The following is a 27,887-nucleotide window of genomic DNA, read 5'->3' as shown; positions in this document are numbered from 1 at the left end:
GACATTTTTCACGACCCTACCTACAAGAGTCTATAATATTATTTATGAAAACACAGACTCATCCAGCAACAGATACAGGAACTTTTGTATGATCCTATAAAATACATGCCCTGGACAAAGAAATTCTTGGAGGTTTGTTTCATTAACATTGAGAGAATGAGGAAGTTAAATGGGAACATGGGAGATTGTTCTCCACTATTTTAGATTGTTCTGTTTAAGTGAAAATTCATGATGATATTGTATGATTATTCAAAGTGTGAAAGTGTTAGTTGCTCAGTCATGTCCAACTCTGCAACCCCGTGGACTGTAGCCTGCCAGGCTTCTCTGTCCATGGAATTCTCCAGGCAAGAATTTTGGAGTGGGTAGCTAGTATCTTCTCCAGTGGATCTTCCCTACCCTGAAATCAAACCTGGGTCTCCTGCATTGTAGGCAGATTCTTTAACTTTTGAGCCATCAGGGAAGCCCCATGATTATTAAAAAAAAAAAATTTCAAAGTCCCCTGGAGTTATTTTCATCTATAACTATATTCTCAATAATTTATACAATTCTGAAAATTAACAGAACTTTAAGATTTTTCCCTAAAGGATGTTGACATCATTTTACCCAACACATTTACTTCTGTGTTTAATGTGAAATTGAATATACTTCTTACAGTACATTATGTAAACATCAATGAAAAATAATAATATGTTTTGAAACACTAGCTTCCGAGGCCCCCTAGGCCAGGAAGAGGGTGAGTGTCACTCACCTTCTTTTACTGACTACCTTACATTTGTACAATGCTTTGTTATTACAGATTCTTTGTTTACTCATTTTAAAAAGTGACCTAGTCATATTTAATCTACAAAAAACTCTATAGGGTAAATGATCATTTCCATTTTATCAAGGAAGAAACTGAGACTCACAGGAGATATATTTCTTGTTCAAGGTCAAGTCTTACAGTGTCAGCAGGGCTAGAATCAGCTCAGTGCCAGATGGCAAAAGAGACCTTTAGAGCTGACTATAGCTCAGCTGCCTTGTGACCACACACATCCAATAGGACTTTCCTTGGATGGTGAAGACTCTGCTTATTTTTTCAGGCTTGTTAACTGAAATTCAGTGTAAATCTAAACGACTGAGAAAAAACGTGAAGCAGCATGCAGATCAGGCCATCCATGAAGACAGTGAAGGACGTGACCTGCGACAAGTGACCTCGACAACTAAGTCATGCAGGGTAATGATGGGCCACGGTGTTGGTCAGAACCAGTGGCTGCTGAGCGTCCAGGATGTCGTGACATGGGCGGGGGGCTTTCAGACGAGGGCCACAGCCACCACCAGAATTTCATTTCAAGTGTGTGTCAAGTGGATTTCTTCTTTGCTTTTTATTTATTTATTTTAAATATTTATATATGTATTTGGCTGTGCCAAGTCTTAGTTGTGGCAAACAAGATCTTTAGTTGTACCACATGGGATCTAGTTCCCTTGCTAGGAATTGAACCCGGGGGTTCAATTCAATGCCTGTGTTGGGGGCATGGAGTCTTAGCCACTGGCCCACCAGGGAAGTCCCTCTTCTTTGCTTTTTAATCAAAAGAGTAATATATGATTCCATGTAAAAATTCAAAAGATAACAAAAGCCATTCCCTTCTCCAGGGGATCTTCCCAACCCAGGGATCAAACCTGGGTCTCCTGCTTTGCAGGCAGACTCTTGACCATCTGAGCCACCAGGGAAGCCTATGTAAACATGGATGAAGCAAAATAAGTGCAAGTTCCCCATCTCCTTGACTCCATTCCTCTCCTGCTTCCCCGAGTTTGCCAGTGGGAATGGCTTGGGATATAAAGAGGATTTTTTAAAGCCACATTTTGATGACATTTTTTCCTTGTCATTGAGAAGGGAGGCTCAGACCAGAAAGGATATGGATTCAATAGAGGCTTGTGGATTAGTCCTCATGGGGTAAGACAGGGTGAATACACATCTGTGGATCAATAGGGAAAGGCCATTCCCTCCGAGGTCACAAATTACTCAAGAAATCCTTTCAGGATTTCAGACAAAACAGAGGAACAGCATGTTGGATGCTTGGCCAAACATATGATGATGGTGCACAGGACTTTTGGAAAAATTTCAACTTTCCATTAGTTGCAAAACCAGTAATCTATGATCAGTCAAGTCATACCTTTCTCAATATTACACCGCTGATGAAAATGTCATCCATGTTTAGTTTTGCAACTATGTTCTGTTGTATTCATTTCAGAAAAAATAATTTTATGTTAGAAGTACAGATGACCCTTAAACAACATGAGGGTGATTAGGGGTACCCACTCTCAGGCAGTTGAAAATCCACATGTCATTTCACATGCTAGCCCTCCAGTAACCTCAGTTCTGCGTCCGTGAATTCAAAAACCAACCACAGATTCTGTAGTACAGCAGAACATGTTTAACAAAAGAAATTCATGCATAAGTGGACCCACATAGTTCAAACCCTGTGTTGTTCAAGGGTCGGCTATATTGCTTTGCCACAGTGCTTTGTCAAAAATACTTTGGTAAAGGAAGCAACGAGTTGACACAATTAGTCTCATCTCACAAAAGATGCTAATCAGAGGGAAAGAGGTGTTTGGGGTCTGAATTGTCCCGATTGATGACTCACTACTTAAGGGGTTGGTAACATTTCTATAAAGGACCAGATATTTTAGGCCTTGGCCACATGGTCTCTGTGAGAACCATTCAACTCTGCCATGGTAGTACAAAAGCAGTATAGACAATACACTGAAAAGCGAGTGTAGTTCTGTTGAAATAAATTTATAAAACCAGGTGGATTTAGTCCATGGGCTACAGTTGGTTGATCCCTGTTCCACATAACTACACTTAGGTGAAGTCTCCATTTTATATGTGGGAAGCTGTTCTTAGTTATGATTAAACTTTGAATTTTCAGTAATTTTGTGAATTGTCTTGATAGGCTTCATATCCAGATTATTATTTCTTCATAAGAAATACATGAAAGGAATATTTTGCTATCCATGTTTTGTAGATAGGAAAATTAGCCACTTGGGACAAATTTAGTGAAATGTGATATAGCTTGTCCAACGGCCCAGAGAAAGCAAGTACACATTATAACAGAGTGCATGCACAGTTTCTGCCGTATTTAGGGTTTTTTTCAACAGTTTCTGCTAGTGGTTTACTATAGATGAATGCATATATGAGAAACATGCCTTATAACCACCTTCCCTAACACCTTTTATTTTTTTGCCAGTGTAGGAGAAAACTGAACTCACCCCAGATCAACAGAATCTTCTTCATTATATTATGGATTCATATAGCAAGCAGAGGATGCCTCAGGAAATAACAAATAAATTTGTATGTACAATATCTGAAAATTATGTGTTTGAAGTTAATATTTTGTCGAGCTTTGACTACCTTGGAGGTCAAATTTATATATGAATATGTTACTTTAAAATGATTAGGGCTTAGAATTAAAGTTATACTTTAAACTTTTTGCTACATTAAACAAAGAATAAGTCTCATATTTAGCTTGGTAATAGCATTTGTTCTCCAAAAATCTGAAAATATGAGTTGGGTCTTAAATTTTATTATATAAATATGATTCTGTAGTCTAATAATTTTATGTTGATTTCTCTGATCTGCTTATTGTTTGCTTTTTTTTCTTAAAATTTAGTTAAAAGAAGAATTCAGCGCGGAAGAAAATTTTCTCATTTTAACTGAAATGGCTACCAGTCATGTACAGGTTCTTGTAGAATTCACAAAAAAACTTCCAGGTATCTTTGCACATACTTACTTCTCTACTATACTGTACAGTATTCTTGTGACACTGAAAGGCAGGTGTCTGTTTATCATCGAATGGGAGTCATCTCACATCAGCTCTAAATTCATGTGTCTACTACAGACATGAAATATTAGGGCCAGATCATGTTCCATTCATCAGCAAGTCATTTATAATAGTTCACCAAATGATAGATTAAAAATTGAAACTTTGCAGAATTGTTATTCGTCCATTTATTCATCCAATAAGCATTTCTGATACCTGCTCTATACTAAGTGAAAGTTGCTCAGTCATGTCTGACTCTGTGTCTCAATTGCTGTCTCAGATGGTAAGGAATCTGGTTGCAATTTGGGAGACCCAGGTATGATCCTTGAGTTGGGAAGATTCCCTGGAAAAGGGAATGGCTACCCACTCCAGTTTTCTTGCCTAGAGAATTCCATGGATAAAGGAGCCCCGCGGGCTACAGTCCATGGGGTCACAAAGAGTCAGACACAACTGAGCAGCTAAGACGTTCCCTTTCACTATAATAAGTACCTAACAATTACCTTCAAGTAGAGTAACTAAAGGCTAAAAAAAATTTTTAATGTATATAAAGCACTGTTTGAACAGAGAGAAAGTGGTTCCTAATTGTACCTGAGAAAGACCGGGAGGCTTCAGAAAGAATCTTATTGATTTGGGTATAAAACAAAAAAGGAGTTTTCCTGGTGATAGGAAAGAAGGGGCATTCCAAGTTGAGAGATCTGCTTGTGAAAATGTAATGAAGCATGAACAAGAATAGAATTATTAGAGATGGGAGAGAAGATTCAGTGTATATATGGTGGGCTCCTTGGTTTGACATAAGGAAGATTGGTACCAGACTGATGAGGACATAACTAAAGGATTTAATTCTTATCCCCTGGATGGTAAGGGGTTTTGGTGGCTTTATTTATTTATTTTTGAAGTACAACATGATGAAGTTTATGTTACAGAGATATGACTTTATTGGGTTTGTACAAGATGGATTTGAAAACGGAAGCATTGTAGGTAGTCAGAATCAGTTAGTATGCCTACTGCACCAATCTAGGTAAAAGGCTTGAAATAAAGCAATGCAGAGGAAATGAAGAGAGACTCAAAAATTGATAGGGCTTGATGAACAGTTGTATGTGGAGGATGAGGGAGAGGGACTTATCCATAATCATTTAGATTGTGTGTGCATGCTCAATCATGTCTGACTCTTTGTGATCCCATGGACTGTAGCCCACCAGGCTCCACAGTCCATGGGATTTTCCAGGCAAGAAGTGGATTGCCATTCCCTTCTCCAGCTGATTTTCCCAACCCAGGGATTTAACCTTCGTCTCCTGAGTCTCCTGCATTGGCAGGCAGCCACCTTGGAAGCCCCATTTAGATGGTGCCAGTGCATTAACTGGAATTCAAGATTCTTATCTCCCAAAGTTACACCCCTCCCCAGCCCCCATTTTCCAGCTGCATTATCAATGCTAAGTCAATAGGTTTAAGTTGTTTCAGTGTTTTTAAAATATGTTAGTGCATTAGATGGAGAAGGCAATGGCACCCCACTCCAGGACTCTTGCCTGGAAAATCCCATTGGCGGAGCAGCCTAGTAGGCTGCAGTCCATGGGGTCGCTAAGAGTCAGACACAACTGGGCGACTTCACTTTCACTTTTCACTTCCATGCATTGGAGAAGGAAATGGCAACCCACTCCAGTGTTCTTGCCTGGAGAATCCCAGGGATGGGGGAGCCTGGTGGGCTGCTGTCTATGGGGTCTCACAGAGTCGGACACGACTGAAGTGACTTAGCAGCAGCAGAAGCAGTACATTAGAAACCCATGGTCTAGTAGTGTATATACCTTGTATAGTAGCACAACACTGTAATATTGTTATAGAAGGTAACTTCTGATGTAGGATTTTAATTAGATATTTAATTTGCTTTCTTTTGTAGCATTATGCTATTATTTTATTAAATGTGTCATAGATAGACATAAACTTATGTAAAAGTCATAAAACATTGGGAGAAAGTTCTTGTTATCATTGAAACATTAATATATCTCATTCCTTTATTAACAATGAAAGAGAAACTTAATTTGTTGTATGCTAATTTAGCTAAAGCAATCTTGATCAAAACCAAGATTGTACAAGAGTGGAAACTGGGTTGGGGGTAGAACTGGGAAAGGGAGAATGTAATGTTCTTGGTTGCTTATGGGAAAAGGTTTTTCAGTTCAAATGGTCAGTTGGTATTGAACCAAGGAATAACTGAAGAAAAGAAAGAATCTTATTTACAAGAAGGTGGCTTATCTGAAAGCAGTGGCAAGAATCTTATACACCTCTTCATTTCCAGTGCCTAATATAGTTCCCGAGGGAGAGAAACAATTAATGCATGTTTAAATAATTAATGCATGTTTTATGAATAAAGTAGAAGAAAAAAAATTTAAATACAGCAGGAAATTAAAGGCAAGAAAATCTTGAGACACTAAGAATATTGATTAACAATAACTTTAGAAATGACAACATTATTATGTATAATAATAATAGTGATATAATACCAGTATGAAAGGCTGTTTTGTGAAAGACGCAGCAAGAGTCTTTCAGCACTTTGAGCATAACCTGTGCCAGGCACTATCCAGGGTGCTGGAGACTCAGCAAGGCTCCTGCCCTCAGAGGAGCTCTTAGAGTCTTTAAGGTAGTGACTTTCGTTTTTTTTAAGAGACAGAAAAGCCAAATTCTTAGAACAGGGGAAGGTTATTCATTACCAGTAGGAAAAGAGATGGTTACAGCAGAGCTGCTACTTACAGATGTTCTGAGACTTGGCCTGATCAGGCATTTGTGACAGTGAGATGGAAATGAGACTTCAGGCCTGATTTAAGTTTCTGGGTTATATTTTAGGAAGAGAAACAAAGGGGCATAGCTTCTAAAAGTGTGATTCATAATCTTGGGTAGGAGGTAGACAGGGAATATAATCTGAAAAAGCTTATTCTTTACTCTCACAATCTGATTTTATACTTGGTTAAAATACAAATTATGGAAAAGGACTTAAATGTTTGCTTATCAATGGGGGGATGAATTTAAAAGATTAACGGATTTTGATAAAAAAAAAATTCCTACCTTTCCAAACCTCCTTAAAAATCATACCTTGTAGATCTGGGCCATCTCAGAAGGCAGGCTCAGCAGGCAGGCAAAGAAGGAATCTTTCACTCCATTTTTTAAAGTTTTAGATGGAAAAACTCTGAATAAATTGGTGTCCATTGTAAGTAATTAAATCACCTGACTCAAACAACGCAGAAATATATGGAGCAGAAAGTTAGGGTTAGAAAGTCCCCTCTTCACCCTCCTGCATCATCTTTATTCTAGTCCACCATTAATAAAGGTCTGGTTTGATTTCTTTCACATATTTTTATCTCTACAAACGTACACATATGTAGGATTTTTAACGTTTATGAGATCATAAAATATATATTTCTTTGGGAGTATTTTTTTTAAGCATCTGTGATTTTCCCATGTCCATATGTGTAAATCAGTCTCATGCTTTTAAGAACTGCATAGTATTCTATTGTAATAATAATAGTTAACATTATTTAAGTACTTACTGTATGTCAAAAACTGTACTAAGCATTTAATGCAACTGTTTCATTAATACTTCTGCCAATCCTAAGGAGCAGGTACTTTTATAATCCCCATTTTGGAGATGAAGAAAGTGAGGAATTAAGATTATGTTTTCTAATACCACAAAGATAGCAAGTGTCAGAGACAGAATTTTATTCCAGACAACCTGATTTTAGAGACCTTATTTTATACTGTCCTCCATACTGTCATATTTTATACTGATTTACCATAATTTATTTAGGTAATGACCATTAACGGACTCTTGCTATGTTTTCAGTTCTTCAATTCATTCATTTATTCATTAAGCAAGTATTTTTGAATGCTTGATCTATGAGGTATGATTTTTAAGGAGGTTTGGAAAGGTAGGAATTTTTTTTTATCAAAGTCCATCAATGTAGTGACTTTTAATTCTTGGCATTACTCTCTTCTCTGAATTTTGTTGCTCTTTAATGCTTTTCCAGGGCATTTAGACTCTGATGGCATTAGTTTATTTCTATCTGTGTTCTGTGTCATGTGTGTCTGTGTATTAATACATATATGCACATGAGTTTGTGTTTGTTTCCCATTCATTCATTTAGTCATTATAAAATTATTTAGCAAATAATTCTTAGATACAAGTTATATGTCAGGCACTTGGAACAAAAATGAATGAAACAGGCAAAGTTTCTGTCTTCAAAGTTTATACTCTAGGAGAGTGACAGACAATTAACAAATAATCCAGTAATCCTATAGTATCATGTCAGACAGTGTTAAATTCTATGAATGAAAATAAAGAAGGTAGGGACTACTGAGTGCTGGGAAGTACTATTTTAGGTAGGGTCACCTTGAAGCAGAGACCTGCCTACAGTGAGGGAGTGAGGCATGGGGATAGTCAGAGAAAGGCAAACACCCTGAAGCAAAATTAGACTTGTGGGCTCACAGCAGAGCCAGGAGTCAGTGTGGCTGGAACACAATGACTGAAGAGGAGGTGATGAAGGAGAAAAGGAGGTCAAAGAGGCTGCTGGGGACTATAGCCTATAAGTCTGCATAAGGAGTTTGGATTTTCCGGGCAGCATTATATTTCTTCAGGTCATCAGTTCTTTCCCATATTTCTCTTATTTTCCCTACCCTGCATGTGCAGTGCTGAGCTCAGAGCAGACACCTCAACATGGCCCTGATTGTGTTTTTGGCAAGGAGGGTAGAATGCCGCTTCTTCACATAGATTAAAGACTCATGAGTTGGTCAAATATTCACTTAAACCTCTGAGTACATGTAAAATGTTTTCTGGCTTGTGGATACTTCAATTCTACAGAGTCAACCCTCTCTGAGCCTTTCTGATGGGACTAAAATAATGGTTCAAAGACAATATGCTTTGTTTCCAGTATTTCATCTGAATCAGCCTGTGTCTTCCATAGTATACAAGTATATATATTTGGTGTAGACATGATATCCTTTTTTGCCCAACTCATTGACCAAATCCTGCTCAATGAATATAAAAGTCAGCTTCTATTTGGGGAATACAACAGATACTTATTAACTCGATTTGGCTACTCAGTCTTAAAACAATTACAAAGTCACTTTATGGAAATGTTCTATCAGTGGGGATGGTGAAATATTGTTATAAAACATTCAACTTTTTGATACTGATTTGATTACCATCTTCATTCAGGATTTCAGACATTGGACCATGAAGATCAGATTGCTTTGCTGAAAGGGTCTGCAGTTGAAGCGATGTTTCTCCGTTCAGCTGAGATTTTCAGTAAGAAACTTCCAGCTGGACATACTGACCTACTGGAAGAAAGAATTCGAAAGAGTGGTAAGTAACTTGGTTAATGGTAAGAAGCGTTTGTTCCTGCAAGTAAGAATTTGAATATGCAATGAAGGCAGGCCTCTTGCCTGTCTTATGTAATTTATGCCCATTGTGACTAGCATGGAAAATGACTCAAAAAAGAAAAGATGCAATTTAAATAGATGCAAATTTTGTGACTTGGTTCAAAAATTCTTGTTGTAATAGCAAAATACCAAAAATACCCTTTTCACTGTATTAAGATGAAGGACCAAAGGAGAACATTTTTTAAATATTGGAAAATTAGTCTGATTTTTAAAATAACATAAAGGAGTGGGGATTATTCAGTCTAGAAAAAGATCCATTTATTCAGAAACTTCAGCTATGAATGGCTATGTATCAAGCTATTTATCTCAATTCAAAGCCAAATAAGAAATAATACCAATAGCAACATTTATACATCACTTATTGGGTTTCAGGCACTGTTCTAAATACTTTATATACTGGTTCTCAAATCCTCACAAAAATCCTTTAAGTACTATTATTCTTCCCATTTTATAGATGAAAAAACTAAGACAGAGAGTGGTTAAATAATTTTTTCAGAGATAGACAGGAAGCCTGACTTCAGAAGCCACGTGTCCTAGCCACTATACTTCACTGCCTCTCAGATAAAATGAAATAATGAATGAATAACACAGTTTAACTTACTGTGGAGGAATACTGTGATGAAGAGGGTATGGAAATGAGGGTATGTCCTTCGGGAACTCACAGACTAGTGGAAAAGTAAGGTGTCCAAGCCAGTGATTCCAAAGGAGTGTAAGAGAGACTGTAAGGAATATGTATGTAAAATGAAGGTGAAGCCTAAAGATGTGCCTCCCTTCTGCCAAATCTTCCCGGTGAGTCAGAAAAGGCATGTAAAATTACAGTTGAACCATGGAGGATGCTTATGAACTTGTCAAGCCACAAAAGTCTGAAAAAGGCATTCCAAGAGATATAGCCTTTACAATATAATAATATAGAAATTGCAGGTACAAAGATGTGGAGAAATGAGAGAGCATCCATGTATAGGACTGACATATACCTTGATATTGCTGCAAGACAATATTTGTGGAGCTGAAAATGCAGTGAATGCTAGATTATTAAGGATGTTGAATGCCACAAAAGTAGCTTTAGTTCTTATGTAATTGGGATTCTTGGTAATATTCTGAACAGATAAGATATGACCATAAAAGTACTACGCAAAGATCTTTATTGTGAAGGAAGGTTTGGAGGAATTAAGACAAGTAGCTGGTCTCTATAAAGAGACCAATGCAATAACTAGGTGAGAAAACATGAGGGTCTTACAGACTAAAAATATGTAGTGATCAAAAAGAAAAAACCTTACTTGATAACATAAGTTACAGAACTTGTAATACTGCAAATTTCAGAAAAGTTCAAGAATGAAGTTTTCTAGAACAGTCTGTACAAAGAAACATGCATGCCTCTGGCTCATAAGATACTTTACCCAAACATCAGCCACATATTGTGACAATGAAAACCACCCAAATTCATGTGCTGCTTCATATTCTTAATCTATAGTGATGCTTCCATTTATTAATATTTATGAATTTGCTTCCCCCAGTGGATTTTCAGAACATTGCCTTTTCCCCACACCATATAAAAACCTGATCTTGCAAGATGACCTTTCAGAATAACTTTATTTTTATGCAAATATAACACATTCTTATTTCTATTGTATGTTTAATTCCAGAATAACGTAACATTTCAAAGTTACCCTGTTTAAGCCTACAGAGCTCTTTAAAGAATATATGTAAAATTTATTTTCCTGTTCTTCAAATTCATACTCTTTTGTTTGCTATTATTAAATCCCATTACATCCACCAAGATACTGTCTCCCGAGATACATTTACTTAGTGAGGATTACAGTGTTTATTTACGTTAACTGAGGCTTCAGAATATATTTCTGACACAACCTGTGGCTGAGTTGTTTTTTTCATAATTCTAGTGCATCAGTTTTTTATTCCTAATGTGGTATTATGCAAAATTCATTTGTAACCTGGAATTTTTAATAAAAATAGGAATAATCATATGATACCATAAAATATGATAGAACTGAAAAGGGCTTGCCGACACTAATTAGTTTACATTTTTACATTAAGGAAATTAGCAATAACTTCTCACAGACTTAACAACTTGTTCTGTTATGTTCACTTCAAATTGAAAGAACCTCTGAAAACTATAGTGTTTTTTGGCCTTTTTTGATTACCCACAACAGACATAAGTGAAATACTCAATTCAGTAAGTGTTAATTAAGATGACAATATACTTTGTGATTTTGCAATGGTTTGCTTTTACAAGCATCATCTTCTTAGTATTTCCAATGGCCTCTAAAGGTGAGGGCTATGTTCCTATTTTATTATTGGGGAAAGGCTTACATGGGCTGGGCTGGGTGACCTGCCCAGGGTCATACAGCTAATCAGCAGACTATCAGGAGGTGAACACAGGTGTTCTACTCAAAGCCCAGCACTATTTCTGTACATTGTACCTGTCACTTGCTAAGATCTAGTATTTGCCCAGCTACTAGCTGGTAGGGAATATAAAGACCCAGTAAGACATGGTTCTTCCCCTTTGGTTGACTGAAGAAGGCACAAGCAGCAGCTATCAATCTGAAATTGCATTTAAGCAAATAATAGAATGAAGAGAGACAATGAGGTCAGAGGAAAGAGAGATGCTTATTAGAGTGATGAAGTTGTAGCAGAGTAAAGTATACCGTATATAGTATATTTTTTCTGCTTTTTAAATATATATGATTTTGCTGCTTTAACTTTGGCAACTTACACAAAATGAAAATTGTTATAAAAGCTAAATTCTCTAATGAAGCAGATTTAAACTGTCAGTTCATAGACTGTCTTTGAAAGAAAGGTTGGAAATGTACAGAGACAAATGACAGAATATTTATAAGAAAGTTTTAATTCTTAAATTTTAGAAATCTTACAACTTCTCATGTTGCTTTTCAAAGTGGTCACATGATAATTTTGGCATGGGACAAATTTGGGGGTCAAATTATAGGAAGAAACCCCTTCAAAATAACAGTATTAAAAGTAACACAAGTGTCAATATTTCCATTGCCCCTCAGCAGTATTCCCCAAGCCTGTTTTACTTGTCCAGTTTGGGACATTATGTATTTATTTATTCGTTTGTCTCCTCCATCAATCTGTGAACTGCTTGAGGACTGTTCCCAGCACTAACACAGTGCCTGGCACAGACAAGGTGCACAAAAATTGGTGAATTTGGTTGAGATGAATCTGAAATTTGACAGTCCAAACCCTGGCAACTCCTAAGCACCATTATCCTAAGATAAATTTTAGCCATTCAGACTACTGGAAAGTATTAAATATCTTAAATATTTTAATCAAGGCAACAGTATGGCAAAAATGACTCAGTGAGTGGAGGTTAGCAATTGAAACAGAGGCCAAGGTCCAATCTCTTAGCACCGCAAGAATATTTCCATTGTCTGAATGGCATCCTTGCTCCTAGTACATCTCACAGCTATGTAACCTTCATTGCTAGGAACAAACAAAACATAATATTGCATAATTTAACAAGCATTTATTAATCTCCTACTGTGTCTCCAGTAGGATGCTAGTTACTAAGGACACAGATATGAATAAGAAACATCTTTATTGGTCAGGCAGTGTGCCAAGCACTGGGGATAGAGCAGTTGACTCCTGTTCTTATAAAATGTAGATAGTATTTCACACTCTAATGGGAGGGAGAGATTTGAATTGTGAGAGGTGCAATAGAATTGAACATAGAGGAGGAAACAACTAATTCTGCTTCAACATGACAGGAAAAGCTCCACTGAAAAAGCAAAATTTGAACTTGGCCTTGAAATATGAGTAGGGTGTCCTAGCCAAATGAGGATGCCTTGTATATGTGCATTTGTGTTTGGTACACACGCACATACCTCTGCTTTATTTTTGCCCCCAATTAAAACTAGGAAGTTAATTAGGAAATAAAGACATTTACATTTAAAGTAACTTTAAAGAGCATAGTGTTAATTCTAGCACATGGTTATTCTCTCAGAGAATATTTATCATTGGAAAAATAATTTATCAATCACAGACTTTTTTAAGAAAAACAAAAAACAGAGAAGCAGAAACAGTGATTTTTTTTTTTTACAACTAACATTTTCATGGTAGGCTTTGTGATTAAATTAGAAAATAGCCCCCTCTTGTGACCAAAAATCAACTAATTGGACTTAGAACAAGTTTCTGGAGGAGGAGGAAGCAGGAAAACCTGAAAAGACTGCCCCTTCAGGATGATGCTGTTGTTACATTGCTTATGTTAGAAATTGCTGGCTCAGAAATACTTAAAGCATCTCTTTGTTTACACTGGCATGATTAATTCTGATTATCCACTCTAATTCCAAAAGCAACTTTATATTTATCTATCCTGTAGGAAAATAATTTTTTAAACTCTTCTATTATTTATTTTATACATTTTCTCTATGTTCACTGTTGGTCTTTACAATGAACATTTACAAGATGAACATTTTTAATAAACATTTTAACCTGTTCCCCCCCCCCCAAATTACCAGTTGCAATTAGATAGCTAATGGTATCATCTTTGGAAGGTGAAAGGGATTTGGGAAAACAAAACAAGAAATTAGGTAGTCAAAGATGATTTCATAAGTATTTTCAAATCAGTTGCCTGCTTCCCTGGTAGCTCAGTTCGTAAAGAATCTGCCTGCAATGCAGGAGATGGGGGTTCAGTCCCTGGGTTGGGAAGATCCCCTGGAGAAGGAAATGGCAATCCACTCCAGTATTCTTGCCTGGAGAATCCCATGGCCCGAGGAGCCTGGCAGGCTATAGTCCAAGGGATCACAAGAGTCGGACACAACTTAGCAACTAAACCACCACCAACCTTATCTCCAAACCTTTATGTATTTTTTAAAATAATGACAGTCGTGAGTTATTTTAGGTAACTGCAGCTGATGAGTATAGTACTCAAATATAGAAGACTGCCATTTCTCAAAAGTGAAAAAGAGTGGCCTTATTAACAAATACAGATCTTAGCTTAGCTTTAATACCTAGAAAAACACTGAGGCAAATCACTGATCAGTCAGTCTGTATTCATCTCTAGCAAACTGCAGAATGCAAAAACAAAACAAAAAGCAAAAATACAGCTTTGTAAATACAGCAGTACATGAGCTAATCAAAGATTAAGATGGAATGAATGTATTGACCCAATTTCCTGAATAATGACAATAATAGTTCTTATTATGATTATTTGCTCTAACATTTATGAGGGTTTAACATTTACTGAGAGTTTACCATGAGCCAGGCAGGATGCTGCATCTGAGCTGGTGGCTCAGATGGTGAAGAATTTGCCTGCAATGCAGGAGATCTGGATTCTATCCCTAGGTCAGGAAGATTCCCTGGAGGAAGTAATGGCAATCCACTCCAGTGTTCTTGCCTGGAGAAGTCCATGGACAGAGGAGCCCGGAGGGCTACAGTCTGTGGGGTTGCAAAGAGTCGGACACTACTGAACGACTAACATTTTCACTTTCACTATACTAAGCACCTAACAATTACCTTCAAGTAGAGTGACTAAAGGCTAGGCATGGTGCTAAGAACTCTACATATTTTATCTCATTTAATATTATTGTTACAATTCACATTTCACAGATGAGGAAACTGAGGCTTAAAGAGTTTAAGTAGTGTGCCCAAGATCAAGTCATAGGTCAGCTTTTAGACTCAGACTTACTACCTCTTTAACTACTATGCCTGTTGGCAACCAGGACTAGTAGTCCCAGCCTACATACTCCAGCCGTCTGAATTTTAAGTTGTATCTAGCTTGATCATGTGGAGAAGGCAATGGCACCCCACTCCAGTACTCTTGCCAGGAAAATCCCATGGATGGAGGAACCTGGTAGGCTGCAGTCCATGGGGTCGCTAAGAGTCGGACACGACTGAGCGACTTCACTTTCACTTTCATGCATTGGAGAAGGAAATGGCAACCCACTCCAGTGTTCTTGCCTGGAGAATCCCAGGGATGGGGCAGCCTGGTGGGCTGCTGTCTATGGGGTCGCACAGAGACGGACACGATTGAAGTGACTTAGCAGCAGCAGCAGCAGCTTGATCATGGGCATTCACTTCAATCTGTAATAGCTGGATAGAGGAAAGTCTTCCACACGATGTCATCCCCAAGTTGTTCAACAAAGACACTATTGTTAAGAGAGCCCACTGGGGTCAATTAAGCATTGAAGGGGAGAAAAGTGCTATTTTGATTAAAAGAGAGAAAGGCCAGGGATTCTGTTTGAGAAGATTTCTTCAGATTCATCTAAAGATGAGGATTCAGACTTTCTGAGCCTGTGAATTGTACTATTAGATGATAATTATACTCTTTTTAGCATTTGGAATCCAATTTTACTTGGTATGTTTCAACCTAAGCTGTAAGGTTTTAGGTCTAGTTTGGGATGAAATAGAGTTGTTTATTGTGAACCAATTCTGGGAAACTCAGTCTCATCTTAATTCATCCATAAGTCACAACACAACCTTTCTTTTTTTTACTTTCTGTACAATTCCCTAATCAAAGCTTTTCTGAAGTGGGGCCAAGCACAGAACAGGCACCAAACTAATTGCTCTTGAATGACTGGAGGAAATGGCACAAAGGAATCTTAAATTATGAAGAGGAGTAAGTTATAAAGGAGGAGGAGGGTATTGCAAGCAGAGAAAATAGCATGTATAAAACTGAGCAATAAGAATTGTTTAGGGAACTCCAAGTGCCTGAACACGGCTGGAGTAAAGGTTGTGTGATAGAACGACGGTACCCCTTAGTCACAACTAAGAGCCAGGACTCTGGGGCCTACTAGCTTTGGTTTGAACCCTGGTTCCACTTTTCACCAGCTATGTGTCTTTGGTCAAGTTATGTAACCTCTCTGTGCCCATGGGCACAGGTGTGAGAAAGATTAAATGAGTCCCAGTGCAAGAAGTGCTTAGAACAGCACCTAATACATAGTGAGTACTCAAATGTTAACTCCTATTGCTATCATGTGGGTGAGTAGTCGGTGGTGGGAAAGGCTGGGGATAGGGCCTAGAGTTTCCTATGTAAAAAGGAAGGCATTTATGCCAAAACCATGGAGAGTTTTTGGAGGTTTGAAAGAATTGGGGAGACATGGTGTGGTTTGAATTTTAGAAGGGTGATTCTGGGATGGATTGAAAGGGACCACACTGAAAACAGGAAGACCAGTGAGGAGGCAGGTGGAATAATCCAGATGAAAACAATTAAAAACTTAAACTAAGTCAACCAGGTGCCAAGTGAGAGTTAGCTGGTCAAATCCAGAGGACTCAGCACCGGACTGAGTTAGAGGGAGGCTGAATTTTGGTTACCAGGTGGAGACAATTGGGGGGTGAGGATACCAATCACTAAGGATGGGAACATCAGGAAAGAAGTGGATTTGGAGGAAGATGAGGAATTTAGTTCTGTACATGGTGTCTTTGCTTTTGGACATGCTGAGTTTGAAGAGAAAAGCCAAGTACCATTGCCTGGTAGGCAGTGGATAAACAGTTTGATACTTCAGAGAGAGATCGGAACTCTGTTAAGAACTCTGCTGCTGCTGCTGCTAAGTCGATTCAGTCGTGTCCGACTCTGTACGACCCCATAGATGGCAGCCCACCAGGCTCCCCTGTCCCTGGGATTCTCCAGGCAAGAACACTGGAGTGGGTTGCCATTTCCTTCTCCAATACATGAAAGGGAAAACGGAAAGTGAAGTCACTCAGTTGTGTCTGACTCCTAGCGACCCCATGGACTGCAGCCTACCAGGCTCCTCCATCCATGGGATTCTCCAAGCAAGAACACTGGAGTGGGGTGCCATTGCCTTCTCCGGTAAAGAACTCTAGCTACTGTATTAAGTAGAGTTTATACTTCCGGACTAAAGAACAATAATTTTTAGTTGGTTAATATGCTGTCTATGTCTTGATTATTAGATAGTGATATTTAAAAGATTAACTAAGCCCCATCTAGAACATGGTGAAGTTCAGAGATTCTTTTGGTAATTCAAGAATATTATTTATTGTCACATATTGTGACTAAAACAAAGGCACAGTTAAGATCAAAGATAAATCATTGATTAGTTTATATTTTAAGGATTTCGTTAACTGATCTTTTTTGCAGTGCCTCACCTTTAACTGGGATATTTATATATAATCATTATTTAAATGCATATATATGGGTATAAATATTGTCTGTGTGTGTATAATGTGTTTGTAGTTTTACACTTTTCAGTCATTCAAAAATTTTGTTATGCCTCTGCAATTTTTCAACTTTCCCACATAGGTATCTCTGATGAATATATAACACCTATGTTTAGCTTTTATAAAAGTGTTGCTGAATTGAAAATGACTCAAGAAGAGTATGCTCTGCTTACAGCAATTGTTATCCTCTCTCCAGGTAATTTCAATGTTATATCTTTATTTTTATTCCATTTTTCAGTTTTCCTCTCAAGGTTAGTAGGAATATTAAGGAAAATCTTGGATAAAAAACATAAAGAGAAAGTAAAATGGCCTATAATTCCATCACTCAGATTGAACCATTGTTAACATTTCAGTGTAGTTCTTCTTAGCCTTTTTCTGAACATCATGCTCATTCATTTAATAATTGTATTTTGAACACCTTTATACACTAAACATGTTTCCAGACATTGCGGGATATAGCAGCAAAGAAACAGGAAGGATGTAGTTTACATCCTAGCAGAGTGAGAAAGACAATGAATAAAGAAACAAACAAAAAGAAGTTTCAGGATGTGGTAATACTACAAAAAAATTAAGATGTCATATAAGGAAAGAAAGTGGCAGAAAAATGCTGTTATAATCAGTAGTCAGGGAAGGCTCATCTAAAGGGTTGAAATTTGAGCAGGACATAAATGAAACTATATACTTTTTTAACATAATAAAGAATATACTGTCTTTATACTTTTTCCATGTCATTAAAAATCATACTGGTAGAATTTTGTTGCAATATGTACATCATGTTGTATGATGTATAATCATTTACTTAGTTGTTACCATGTTTGGATATTCAAGATGTTTCCAGATTTGTCATTACTGTTTTTTTAAACAATGTTGAAATGAATCTCTGTACATACAATTTGTCTATATTTTTTGATTAATTATTTGGGAATAAGTAATGTCATGTTCCTGATTTGTAAAGCTTAATTACAGTGTTAGCCTTAAACCATTTTAATATATGATACTCTGGCAGATGCTATTAATAGTTGTTACTTTGTTTTACCATGAGAAATTATAATTTTAGAAAGAATGACCCAGAAATTCCACTCCTCAGAATATACTCACCACAAATGACACTTATGTCTATTCTTGGGGTTACCTTTTGGGTGCATTTGTCACCAAGTCCAAGCTCGTACTGCTCCCCACATGGTGGTCCGAAAAATCAAGAGATGAGTTGTTAGGATAAGGAATAGCAACTTTATCTGGAAAGCCAGCAGACTAGGATGGTGGACTAGTGTTCCAAAGAACCATCTCACCCAAGTTAGAATTCAGGCTTCTTTTATAATAAAATTGGAGGGGGTGTTGTTGGTTGCTGCAAACTTCTTGGTGCTAGAATCCTTTGTTCTTGCAGCTGTCCAGGTAGGTCTGGTTATAATCTTCCTATAAACCTCCAACAAGACAAATGTTATTCTCTGTTCTGCAACATTTTATCTCTAAATGAATGGAAAAGTGTCTTACCTTTAAAGGTCAGAGCCTTGAGAATGGGTTATTCTGTGTATTTCAGGCTCCAGGCAACATTCTATTACAAAGTGCAGAGTTAAAATGACTAAGCACAGGTAACAGAGCACACAGTTTAAAACCAAAGGAGTAGTGTGCAGTCTTTCCTGAACACATTGATTGGAAGGAGAATTTAGGCAGGCCTCTGGGGGCAGTTGGAGAAGGAAATGGCAACCCACTCCAGTGTTCTTGCCTGGAGAATCCCAGGGATGGGGTCGCACAGAGTCGGACACGACTGAAGCGACTTAGCAGCAGCAGCTGGGGGGCAGTAAAGGTTTTATAGCTTGATCTAATTGTGATTACAGGAGTATATATACATGTGTGTAAAAATTCATCAATGTGAATACTTTGCCCACTTTAAGTGTACAGTATTTGTAAGTTACAGTTCAAAAAAAGTTAACCTTGCTGTAATTATGCCAAATTTTTACTTTTCCACTTTTTTTGTCATTTTATTTTGAACTTGAAAAACAGATAGACAATACATAAAGGACAGAGAGGCAGTAGAGAAGCTTCAGGAACCACTGCTTGATGTGCTACAAAAGTTATGTAAGATTCATCAGCCTGAGAATCCTCAACATTTTGCCTGTCTTCTGGGTCGCCTGACTGAGTTGAGGACATTCAACCATCACCACGCAGACATGCTTATGTCATGGAGAGTGAATGACCACAAGTTTACCCCACTTCTCTGTGAAATCTGGGATGTGCAGTGATGAGCACTGCAGAGACAGGGTCCAGCTCTTCATTTTCCTGATATAAATCTGATACATAACTTTCTTTTTATTGCATTTGTACCTGGCTTCATGCCAGAATTTTCCTCTATATTTATGTGGTAGTTATATAACCCTAACTGTAAATATGGGGCTAGGTTGAAATACTCTCTCTATATTGTATTTTACAAAGCTTCAGGGAATTTTTCATTCAAATTGGCATGCCCTGTTTGCCAAATTAAATTAATCATTACTGTAAGTCTGTTGAAATAGGGGAAACTCTCATTTTGCTCTTCATCTTACCTTATTGCATATATTTTATTAAAGAGTTGTGTTCAATTTGGGTAATAAACCGAACATAATGGCAACAGGCTTTTCTTTGGGAACAAAATTTGAAAAATATGCAAACTTATTTCTTTAAATGATGAATGGCATCCTATTGAGTCTGAGGGGGTAATTTCCACAAAGATAAACTCTTACAACATAGATAGCGTTTTTCTCATCCCCGCAGGTCCTGGTGAATATTCATTCATTTGTGATAGCCCTTTGATAATTTCTTATTCTTCAAAGTTCACAGAGCATAGCATATAGAAGAGTTAATGATTCTTACATAAAATATTCCCTCAAGCAATTTCTTTCCCTACTTAGGGTCCTGAGGTGGCATTTACAAATTCAGAGTATGCAGATAACTCCAGTGATGGGACATTCCCTTTTCTCTCATAAAAGTGCTCTCTATTGGCTTTATGCATGTAATTACTCATTTTTCATTTATTTGTTTGTTTTGCTTTTGGAAAACACTCCTTCAGCTGGGTGCACAGCTGTGTATACTTCCCCTAAAGCAGGAATTAGTTCATTTCCTTCCTTTATTGTTATATTGTTGCATTCTTCTCCCCACCATCCTTCAGTAAATATAATAAAACACCTTCTGTAAGTAATGGGTTTACATGTCCCTTACTCCTGAAATCAGCCAAATTGGAGCATGCTTAGCAGCAAAGAGTTTTTCATTTTAAAATATTAAGGCAATCCTGAAGTTCTAACAAAGGCTAGTCAGTAGAAAAGGGAGTGAGTTGGGGCTAACATTAGTTGAATTCCATTTTTTTCAACAAGAAAAAAGACTTGAGTCCCCACTAAGTAAAATCTTTATGCTAATCTCCATGGGAGATATAAAGATGATTAAGACCCAGTAACTGCCTGGAGGGGCTTAAAAGAAAAGCAGAGGAAAGTGCTGTGGGCTTACCTGGGAAAATCTTATGGAGGAGGTGACATTTACTCTGGGCTTGGAAGAATAGTCAGGACTTCATGGGTCAGGGTAAGAAAGGAGAGGATTCAAGGTGAACACAGTGGCAGGAGCCAAAGAAAGGGAGGTGGGGGAGTTGTACAGATGTTTAAGGACCAGAAGTAATGTGGGCCAGAGTGGGAGGGTGCACAGTGCCTTTGTAAGCCTCAGTTTCACCTCTGCAAAATAAAGCTCTCAGTACCCACCATCAAAAGGGATTGAGCTGATGAATGAAGAGTAAATGGGAAGTTGCAGACTCACCAGGGAAGTGGGTGATGAGGAAAGAACATTTAAGACAGAGAAGTAAATTTCTGGATGCCTGAAGGAGAAGGGTCAGTTTGGGGAACTGAGTGGTTTGGTGTTTCCAGATTCTAAGGCATCTGGGGGAAAGCAAGTGGTGGGAACTGAGCTGGAGCTGAGGGTGTCCTATAGATATAGAAGTTAATCTCTTAGGTCTGGATTTATTCAGGTGGTTAAGACCTTACAATAGCAAGTATTATAACTTGTCCCCAGTTCCTGACATGGAGATTCTAAAACTCTTGGCATTTCCTGAGTGATAGGAGGATCTTTATTATTCATAACAAGATCCTTTCATCCATACCTGAGTTAATGCTAATAAGGTGACTCTTGGTGGGCCTCTAGATGCTTTAGGGTGGAGGATGGTTACCAGAGGAACCAACCACGTGATTAGAGGGTTAGAATTCAGTCCCATTCCTCAAACTCTGGGGAAGGGAGAGGAACATTGAGATCGATGTCAGTTGCCAATAGCCAATGATTTAATCATTCATGCCTATGTAATGGAAATTCCAATTAAAAAAAAACCACCAAATGATAGTATTTGGAGAGCTTCTGGGCTGGTGAACACATCGAGGTGCCAGGAGGGTGATGTGCCAGAGAGTGTGGAAGCTCCACACCCTCCTCCATTTACCCTTTGTCTCTTTCACTTGACTGTTCCTGAGATGTAGCCTTTATAATACACTGGTAATAGTAAGTGAACTGCTTTCCTGAGTTCTGTGAGCCAAACCAGCAAATTAACAAATCTAAAGAGGGAATCACCTATACATATCTTATTTCCACATAAGGGCACATTTTGAGGTTCCTAGACAGCATATTAAAAAGCAGAGACATCACTTTGCCACCAAAGATTTGATGCTTTCAAATTGTGGTGCTGGAGAAGACTCTTGAGAGTCCCTTGGACAGCAAAAAGATTAAACCAGTCAATCCTAAAGGAAATGAGCCCTGAATATTTATTGGAAGGACTGATGCTGAAGCTGAAGCTCCAATACTTTGGCCGCCTGATGTGAAGAGCTGACTCATTGGAAAAGACCCTGATATTGGGAAAGATTGAAAGCAGAAGAAGGGGATGACAGAGGATGAGATGGTTGGATGGCATCACTGACTCAATGGACATGAGTTTGAGCAAACTCTGGGAGATAGTTAAGGACAGGGAAGCCTGGCGTGCTGAAGTCCATGGGGTCACAAAGAGTCAGACATGACTGAGTGACTGAACAACAACTAAGGTTCCAGGTGGATATGAATTTTGGAGGGGAGGCTATTCGACTCTATATAAATATAACATTTTAGTATTGATCATAACTGTTATAAAATTTTATATTATTGAATTACATACAGATAATATTTGTTAATGTAAATCAATAACATCCCTTTAAGATTGAACTTAGTCTTGTTTTTAATATTGGCTCTCAATAGATCATCTGCTGAATGAGTAGTTTAATTAACTGAGCGAATCAAGCTATCTGTAGCCCCCAAATTCCATCCAGTAGTTCACACAAGGCAGAATCCAAGGATTGATAGCTAATGTCAAAGCCTTAAAAACAACATCAGAAAATACAAAATGCAGAACGAAACAACTAATAAATCAATCAAAAGAAAAAAATCTCCAACAACTACAGTAAACTTTAAGCAATAAAGGAGCATTCTTTTTTTTAATTTTTTAAAAATTATTATTATTTTTTTTACTTTACAATATTGTATTGGTTTTGCCGTACATCAACATGGATCCGCCACAGGTGTACACATGTTCCCCATCCTGAACCTCCCTCCCACCTCCCAATAAAGGAGCATTCTTATAGGGTTGTGAAAAAAACAAATCGTATTTCAATATTCAAGATTATGAGATTATGAGTGGCTCTTCTGTGTTCTGTAGAGATGTGTAGTCAGATGAATGAATATTCCTAATGTAATAACTTGAAAAATTTAGATCTCCAAGCATGATGCTTTCATCACAATCTGGAGAAAGTTAGAACTATTAAATAAAATACTTTGTCATCTGATGGAAGCAAACTGGTGACGCTTGCTTTGCATGTTACAACCATGCCAATTTCAAGTGAGAACACCTAAAACATTACTATTAACCTAACCACCAATTAGAAAATCTACACATGAAAGTAAATTGCAGCTCACTAGTTGAAACCCTCAATTACTAATTGCAGTGTTAGAATCAAGGTAGGTAAGATGGTGAATGTGCTTAGGGGGTGGGGTACTAGGGGGGTGGGGTACTAACTGAGAATTCTTGTAAAAGTGAAGTTGAGAGAGCAACATGGAGGACTTTTTTTATTCATAAGGGAAAAGCAGTAAGAATCAAAGAATCTAGAAGGGAACTCCTCACCCATTCCCCACCTTTAACCAATGAGGAAGATGGGCTTAGAGAATCTGATTTGCACAGATTTCCTGACTCTGGATTCACTTTTCACCACACTGTCCTTTATAAGCTAGAGGAGTTACCAAGACAAACCAGACAATGAAAATAAAAAGAAACCAACCATGAAAATACCCTGCTGCCAAAATTTCAGCAAATGGCTTACAGAAATACTAAGTGGTATGTGTGAGTGTGTGTGGGCGTTTATTTGAGAGAGAACGTATACATACTTCACATAACATAGTTTCAATTTTTAATAAATAGTATTCAAATGTTTAGGTACATGGCATGCATCTAAGAAAAAAATAGAACTGTTAACTATTGACTCACCAAACAAAATCTGTGTGACACAATTTACTTATTCTTAAGGTTCTGGAGAGCAGTGTACATATTTTGATATTTGGGCTCAACAAATCCAACATAAAATCAGAACTCCACTCAAAGTTTGGCTGAAAATGGTATGACAAATCGCCCCTTTAGTTTTAAATAGAAACACTATAAAACTGGTTCCCAACCTTTTTGACACCAGGGACCGGTTACATGGAAGACAGTTTTTCCATGGACCAGAGTGTGTGTGGTGGTGGGGTGGGGGGTGCTGGTTTCGGGATGATTCAAGTGCATTTCATTTATTGTGTACTTTATTTCAGTTATTATTACATCAGTTCTACCTCAGTTAATCAGGCATTAGATTCCAGAGTTTGGGGACCCCTGCTATAAAACATAGGTTGATTTGAACACCAGGTCCTGTGAAAATGGATCTACTGCAGTCATGGACAACAAAGGGTTCTGGTAAAGACACCAGTAAAAAAGGAGCAACCACTCTTGGGTTCATTTAAGTGATTCAACGATCACTTAAATGTCAACTTTTTGATGACATCTTTACTGGGCTAACCCAGAAGGTAAGCTCTGCAAGAGCAGGACCCCACTGCTTAGGATGGAGTCTGGTACAGAACAAGCGCTTAAGTGTGTTTGTTATATTGACTTCTCAAATCTCTATCTCTTGCACGAACCAGTTTAACCAGCTTCAGACCTAATTTTCCAACCATATCTTCTGAACACCTCAACGTGCACATTCTCCTCACATTTCAAAGTGAACACTACCTCACACCAAAATGCATTATTCTTCCCCCAGTGTTGTTCTGTGTTCCTTAGATTGGCATCACTGTCATATGATACCAAGTGCAGATAAATCAGCCTTTTAAGTATCTCCAGACATCTTTCTCACTATCCCTTCTGAGCTAGTTTAAGTAATTATAATCTTTTAATTTTTAGAATTGCTGCCAATCTTACTACTGTCTCCAAAACCCTCAAAAATATTTTTTCCCCCTAAAACACAAATCAATCACAATTGCTTGCAAGAAAGAATCTAAATTCCGTAGTATCTACAAAGGTTTCCTCTGTGCTTACTCCTCCAGCCTGATTTATCAATACCTCTAAATCCCTAAACTTGTCATTCAGAACTACAATTCCCAGAGCATTCCAGATGTTCTCACATCCCTGGAAGCTTATTCTCTCTGCCTAGAAAGCTCTTCTCACTCCTAATTATCTCCTCCTTTGGTAGATCCCTATTTGTCCTTCAAAATTCAAGTCTTTTCAAGGCTCTGACCATCACCCTTCAACACTGTAGGTGTTTCCTCTTTCACAGATTCTCTGATTTCCAGAGTCTTTATCACGTTGCTGAGCACTTTCAAGGTCAAGACTTTTCTCTTTTTAGTCTTTCAGCAAGCAACAGTACCTCTTCATTGTTTTTTGTTGTTGTTGTTGTTAAGTGAATGAAGGAATAAATGTTAAAGAGCATCTGCTGCTGCTGCTGCTGCTAAGTCGCTACAGTTGTGTCCGACTCCGTGCGACCCCATAGAGGGCAACCCACAGGCTCCTCCCCTGGGATTCTCCAGGCACGAATACTGGAGTGGGTTGCCATTTCCTTCTCCAATGCACGCATGCATGCTAAGTCGTTTCAGTCGTGTCTGACTCTGTGACCCCCATGGACAGCAGCCCACCAGGCTCCTCTGTCCACAGGATCCTCCAGGCAAGAATACTGGAGTGGGATGCCATTTCCTTCTCCAGCTAAAGAGCATCATTCCTGGTCAATTCCACTCTTTACAGATGGGAAACTGAGACCCAGAAAGGCGACATAATTTGACAAAATAAAGCTGAGAGAAAGGGCCTGGCCTTCCAGGCTTTCGGCTCTGACTTTATCCCATATTAAGCGACTTAGCAGCAGCAGCAGCAGCAACAAGCCACGCTTAGTGATCAGAGACCTATCTTTTATTACATTCAAGACCAGTCTCCACTTTACCTCAACCCTCCTATCTCTCATTGTGTTGCGGTCAAATCCTTCTCCCTCCCCTCCCCCACGCCCTACTCTGGTGTTTCCCGAAGGAACAGCCAACATCCTCTTTCTGCTTTCAGTTGTGGCCTGGAACTGCAGGGTTTCTCTCCCTCTCCCCAACCCCTCACAAGGATGACAGTTTGTATCCGGAAACGACAGCGCCCTCAATACAGTGAAATATCGGATTTAGGACTGGGAGGGGTTCTTAACAGATCAGGATAAAACTCTGGCAACTCTGAGCAACACTCCAGGTTGCTTCGAGAAGAGACTGATTCACCTCTCCTGCTAATCTGGACAAATACGGTTTATTGTTGTCGCTGAGGGGCCAGATGAAAGGATGTGCCCTGTGACCAGGCCATTTTCTGTGAGAAGAGCGACTTTGCCGCCAGACTTGTGTGACCCTAGGCAGAGGAAAGAGACTAGTCCCTTGATCCGGACGCACGCAGGTCTCGTGCTCCCTAGAAGCCTGGAGGCGGGGCGGGGCCTCCAGCCACGGCCCCTCTCCGCCTCCTTCGAAACAGGCCGCGGCGATTGGTTCCTTCAAAACGGGCCGCGGCGAACCCTGAGCCTGAGGCAGCCGCGGCGGCGGTTGGGTAGGGGCGTGCCGGCCAGGCACAGATTGAGCGAGATGTTGCCCAGCAAAGAGAAGTGACCGTCCTGCGCCTGTGCGGGTGAGTACTTCTTTGTTTGACGTTCTCTTTTCCTCGCGAACTCGTGCCTTCTTGGGGCTGCGGTGCCTCAACTGGCATTGGAAGAGGCCTCGCGCTCAGCCCACTCAAAGGGTTGATTAAGTAGGGGCTCCGAGCTGCGGGATTCAAGTTGATGTGCGATTGGTCCACTCCGGGAGTCGCGTGCGCTGATTGGTCCCTGGGGCCGTCAAGATGAAGCAAGTCCCTGCCTTCTCCTGCCCACCCAGGTTTGGTGCAGGGGCCACAGGTGTGCTGGGGCGGCAGGTGTGCTAAGCGAGAGACGAGGTAATCACTCGTTGCCGCTCTGCTTTAGAATCCAGGAAGAGATAAGAGTCTGAAATTTAGCCTCTCCAGAGGTACCTTTGTTTCCAAGCACCTAGCTCATATAGGGTCACTTAATTCCTCGGTGTCACCCCTGGGAAGAACTGATGTAGTCACTGACCTTGGAAGGGAAATTGCAGATAGTTATTTGGCCATCCGGCAGAGGGAAAAGTTATCTGTTTGTTCCCTCCGGTCCACGCAAGGGTCATGTCGCCGAAATGAACGGAAAGAGGGGACGTACCTCAAGGCTGTGAGCGCTGCTTTTCCCACCCGCACGTTTCGGTTTGAAGGGCTGCGTTGCGGGGAGGTTTGTAGATTGCCTTGGAAGTCGAAGGAAGATTTTGGAGCCTGTGCTTGCCATTCAGTCGCTCCTGGTTCCTAACTAATCTCTTCGAACCGCAGGATTGAGTCTTTCTGATTTAGAGTGCTTCGTGGAACATCTGTTAGAAAAGCTGGTCAGTTCTTATTAAGTGAAGAAATGTTTCTTTGCCGGCCCTGTCTAGGTCAGAGTTTGGGTTTAGCTTCGTTTGTGTGAAGAGTGTTAATACCTACTCTCTCAGAAGATAAGCATGTTGTGAACTGTCCGATCTCCTCAGTTGGCACTTAAATAATTAGGAATTGGCATTCTCGCCACCTCAGATTCCCTTTAGGAGGAGATAGGAATGGTTTTGAATGAAGAAGTGGAAACTGGTGGTAGTCGTCTGGTGTAGATCCTGATACGTGTCTGTCTGACTCATCTGTTTCAAAACCTCATTAAAAACCAACGGACTTTACGTGGTAGGTGTGTCTGCTATTTCCACTTTAATGAATTATAAGTAATGTTTCTTTTTATGTGTTTCTAAGTGTGGGGGCTGTGAAGTCACACTTTACTATGTGTGTGACCTTAGGCAAGTTATTTAATCTTTCTAAGTCTATATTTCGTAACGTGTAAACAAAGGTTAATATTAAGTAGTTGCTACCTTATTGCTGTGACGTTTGTGAAGATCAAATGAAATAATCCATGT

At 39.0% G+C, this 27,887-nt stretch overlaps 2 protein-coding genes across 10 annotated transcripts in view; both read left to right on the top strand.

The window, feature by feature from the left end:
• The window catches only part of NR1H4 (nuclear receptor subfamily 1 group H member 4), an 80,061-nt gene extending 59,520 nt beyond the window's left edge, over nt 1-20,541 (top strand). For all 4 annotated transcript variants that reach the window (XM_025283664.2, XM_025283663.2, XM_006041355.3 and 1 more), the window contains 6 exons: nt 1,080-1,213; nt 3,230-3,328; nt 3,648-3,747; nt 8,995-9,141; nt 17,452-17,565; nt 19,371-20,541. In XM_025283664.2, the coding sequence (XP_025139449.1) occupies nt 1,080-1,213; nt 3,230-3,328; nt 3,648-3,747; nt 8,995-9,141; nt 17,452-17,565; nt 19,371-19,609 (833 nt within the window). In that variant the 3' untranslated portion in view covers nt 19,610-20,541. The remainder of the gene's footprint in view (nt 1-1,079; nt 1,214-3,229; nt 3,329-3,647; nt 3,748-8,994; nt 9,142-17,451; nt 17,566-19,370) is intronic.
• Nucleotides 20,542-25,553: 5,012 nt separating this feature from the next.
• GAS2L3 (growth arrest specific 2 like 3) overlaps nt 25,554-27,887 on the top strand; it is a 37,753-nt gene continuing 35,419 nt past the window's right edge. For 2 of the 6 annotated variants that reach the window (XM_006041351.4, XM_044941453.2), the window contains exons 1-2: nt 25,554-26,544; nt 27,523-27,660. The gene's annotated coding sequence lies outside the window, so the exon portion shown is untranslated. Of the gene's footprint in view, nt 26,545-26,568; nt 26,790-27,522; nt 27,661-27,887 lie in introns of those variants that run through there. The other 4 variants (XM_006041350.4, XM_044941452.2, XM_006041352.4 and 1 more) reach the window with 4 other exon arrangements.

Source organism: Bubalus bubalis, chromosome 4, assembly GCF_019923935.1.
Source record: "Bubalus bubalis isolate 160015118507 breed Murrah chromosome 4, NDDB_SH_1, whole genome shotgun sequence".
NCBI classification, from domain to species: domain Eukaryota; kingdom Metazoa; phylum Chordata; class Mammalia; order Artiodactyla; family Bovidae; genus Bubalus; species Bubalus bubalis.
This window is presented reverse-complemented; position numbering and strand designations above follow the sequence as displayed.